Here is a 3,360-nt window from a genome sequence, read left to right as displayed (position 1 = left end):
TTAGGTGAGCTGTGCTTCATTCCTCTCCTCTCTCTTATTGTGATTAGCAAGGAGAGAGGGATTTTTCATCATGGAGCATAATGAAAAATTCATTTCTCCTTGTTGTGTTTTGAGTTGGATCCCCAAGATAGACGTCTCATGAAACCGTGAGGGCGCTGCCTTGTGGCCAGACTTAAACAAATTCTTCTTCTTCTTCGTCTTCTGAGTCTTCTGAGCTAGAAGCTTTGCTTTCTCTTCTGGCTAATCGGTGAGAAGAGGAGAGGAAGCATGCTTAGTTGATCTCGTCTCGGACTTCTGAGATTATACTTAATTTCCTCTCCTCTCCTAATTGACCTCTGAGATTATACTTAATTTCCTCTCCTCTCCTCTCCTCTCCTCTGAGATTATACTTAATTTCATCTCCTCTCCTCTCCTAATTGATCATTGCATGAAAGAGGAGCATGCTTTGCTAATCTCCTCTCGGATTTGATTCGCTCTCCTCTCCTCTAGCTATTGCAATGAGAGGGAAGAGCAGAGCAAGCATATATCATTAGCTTAGCAGCAGCTAGGAGAGAAGATTAGCTAAGCTCACGATGAAAAAATTCACATCAACGTTGAAGCATTACCACCTCAAACTGGTTTTGACAAGATGAGACATCGCAAGGAGAATAGAACAGATCCCCGCAAAACTTCTTTGACAAAGCGAATCAAAAACTGCCAAGACGCCATAACCAATATATATTGAGGTTGTAGAACGAAAAAACGTTGCACTCTGAGACAATTAAGAGATTATCGGAAAGAAAAATGTAGAGAATCGCTTCGACAAGCAGAATGGAGAAGAAGATTGAGGTTTTAGCGGATGAAAATCTCTGCAGGTATCTTTCAGGTGTTAGAGAATCAACAGATTATCACCATAGCCAGCATGAAAATCTATGCAGGTATCTTTGAGTTTGTAGAGAATGAACTGATTATCACCATAGCCATACCAGAGCAGCTATCGTTCACCATCGAAAACCATGAAAATCTTTGCGATGGTACCAAAATTTTAGCAAGATGCAGTCGTCAAGAATGAAAATCTTTGTCAAAAGATTACCCGATAATTAGTCACCACAGCCAGATAGCTGCAGCGTCGATGGCTCGGCTCATCACAGGACCAGATTAACACATGAAAATGTTTGCGGTTGTAGAGAAGATATTGCGAATGAAAATCTTTGGAAGAGATTCACCATAGCCAGCAGATCAGAGCAGCGATGGTATAGTAGCAATCGTCGATCGGAGCTGTTTACGGACGGATTTTCTAAATTCTTTCACAAAATAGCCTGCTAAGTGATCATTCATCTACTTCAATTCAGTGTCAGCTGCAAAAGCGATGGCGGAGTGAAGCCGGATCGGGGCGACTTGCAGGGGAAATCCGGCACTCGGTTGCCTTGTTCGTCATACAAGATTACGCCGGAAAATGAAGGAGGCTCGCATCGCTCTCCCATCAGAATTGTTCGTTGCCAAACAGGTGAATCAATCCCCCCTTCCTCGCCCAAATCCGCATCGTATGCCATGATCAGCTCATCATCTGTTGCTGGCGAATTCGATCGCTTCCCTTTTGTCAAGGACAGCAATCGCTTGCTGCTTAGATTGATCCACAGCTTCTTGGGAGACTTGGTGGAGGTAGCGGAGTCCTCGCCATCGCTCGAATCCTTGTTCTGCACGCGGCTGTCTCCTCTTCCAGAGGTCGTGCACAGCGCAACCACCATGATCATCGCGCACACCCCGGCCAGCAGGCCCAGCAGAGCCACTAGGCCGATGCTGCTCGCAGCTCCCAGGGGCATCACCGCTATCCACCGTGCCATGGCTTTTCTTGTCTGCAGACAGCTGATTCTTGCGCTCTGATTGCTGATTTTGCCTCTCGCTGCGGTCTTGTTAGCTGATTGCGAAAAAAAATTCCGCGACGCTGAAGATTCTCGTTCTCTTATTGCAAGGCGATTCGCTAGCTAATTGCAAGCAAATCCTTGCTCTCTTGCTAACTGATTGCAAGCAAACTTGCACTGCCAGGCTGTGCTCGCTTATTGCAAGAAAATTTGCTCTCGCTAAATTGCTGCTAATTTTGCATGCAAACGTGCACAGGGCAGGGGCATGCCGCGAAGGAGTGCAAGAGGAGAGTTGAGAGGATGATCAATGGTTGAAGCAGACAGATGAAGCCTGCATCTCTGAGTAGAGAGCAGAAAATTGGGACGACAGAGCTAGCTAAGATTGCAATTACAAGGGATCGAGGGGATGATATCTTTATACGAGCACACAGAGTCTGCTTTGACTGGTACTCTATCAGTCCTCGTGGATGGGTTTCGAAGCCGATGATGACGGGAGGAATTGTTTCTTCTCGCCGGTTCCTGCGGTGCGATGTCGGCAAGACTCGAGACATTGACGCTGGTAGGCCCCGAAACAAAGGTCGATCTCGTTGATCATCTTGATTCCCGCCGGCAAATGGAAAGATCGATTCACGAATTTACCTTCTCCTGCGCTGATCGATGCAGATCTCACCAGTTCTCGCCGGAAATGCAAGGATCGACTGATCATGATTCGTGAATTCATCGTCTCCTGATCGACGCGCCTTATGGTACTGATCGATAATCTCGGCAGCAAAACTGATTTTCGCCGTAGAAATCGATTCGTGTATTCATCCTCTCCTGCAGTGATCGATGCACCTCATGAGGCTCATCGATGATTTCACCAGCAAAACTCAGAATTCTTTGACTCTTGGACGGAATTTTTAGCATCTCAGTTTCACATCCAATAAAATTTTAGCATCACAGTTTCACATCCGTGATCGAAGCTCGACGATCGATGATGTAGCCTTTTGAAAACTGCGAATTTGTGGAAGGCCGGAAACATTAGCATTCAAGATTTGACAGCGTTGATCTGCAAATTAGCACCTTGCACATAGAACCTTTTCTGTCAATTCTTTGCCGGGAAACTTCAGTGGCAATAATGCATACATAGATTATATCGCCGTGATTAAATTAGTCGAGTGCCGTTCTTGAACTGTGGATCGATATTCAACAATCCCGCGAGACAATGGATTAAACTAATCGAAGCAGCTGTGGTAGGATCTCACATGGAAAAGTCGACATTGATCGATTCAACGAAGGAAAAATTTTCAGCTGCTCGATGCATCCAATGAGACAAATTGGTATCATTAATAAAACAATCAGATGTACCTCGAATTTCAACACTTAGTAATAACTTAGTATCATATGATCCGAGGAAAACTTTGCAATTTGAAATGTAAACATCAAGCATGACCATCCATAAACACACGTGGTCACTCTCATTTTTTTAAATCAGAGTTAACATAATGCATCAGGGTGTGAGTAGAATAGGGCCACTATG

At 44.9% G+C, this 3,360-nt stretch overlaps 1 protein-coding gene across 1 annotated transcript; it reads right to left on the bottom strand.

The window, feature by feature from the left end:
* Positions 1 to 770: 770 nt before the first annotated feature.
* Positions 771 to 2,295, bottom strand: LOC147906078 (uncharacterized). Its single transcript, XM_087383036.1, has one exon. It carries the CDS (start codon positions 1,821 to 1,823, stop codon positions 1,323 to 1,325), a length of 501 nt encoding a protein of 166 aa, XP_087239162.1. The 5' UTR covers positions 1,824 to 2,295; the 3' UTR covers positions 771 to 1,322.
* Between the last annotated feature and the right edge of the window lie 1,065 nt (positions 2,296 to 3,360).

Source organism: Dipteris shenzhenensis, chromosome 1 (genome assembly GCF_047967505.1).
Source record: "Dipteris shenzhenensis isolate YYH24624 ecotype China chromosome 1, Dip_SZ_1.0, whole genome shotgun sequence".
Taxonomy (NCBI): Eukaryota; Viridiplantae; Streptophyta; class Polypodiopsida; order Gleicheniales; family Dipteridaceae; genus Dipteris; species Dipteris shenzhenensis.
The sequence above is the reverse complement of the archived record's forward strand: the minus strand, read 5'-3'. Positions and strand labels throughout refer to the sequence as shown.

Bases quoted from the DNA above. Each gene is read 5' to 3' on its own strand.
- LOC147906078 (XM_087383036.1), bottom strand. From the start codon at position 1,823: ATGGCACGGTGGATAGCGGTGATGCCCCTGGGAGCTGCGAGCAGCATC.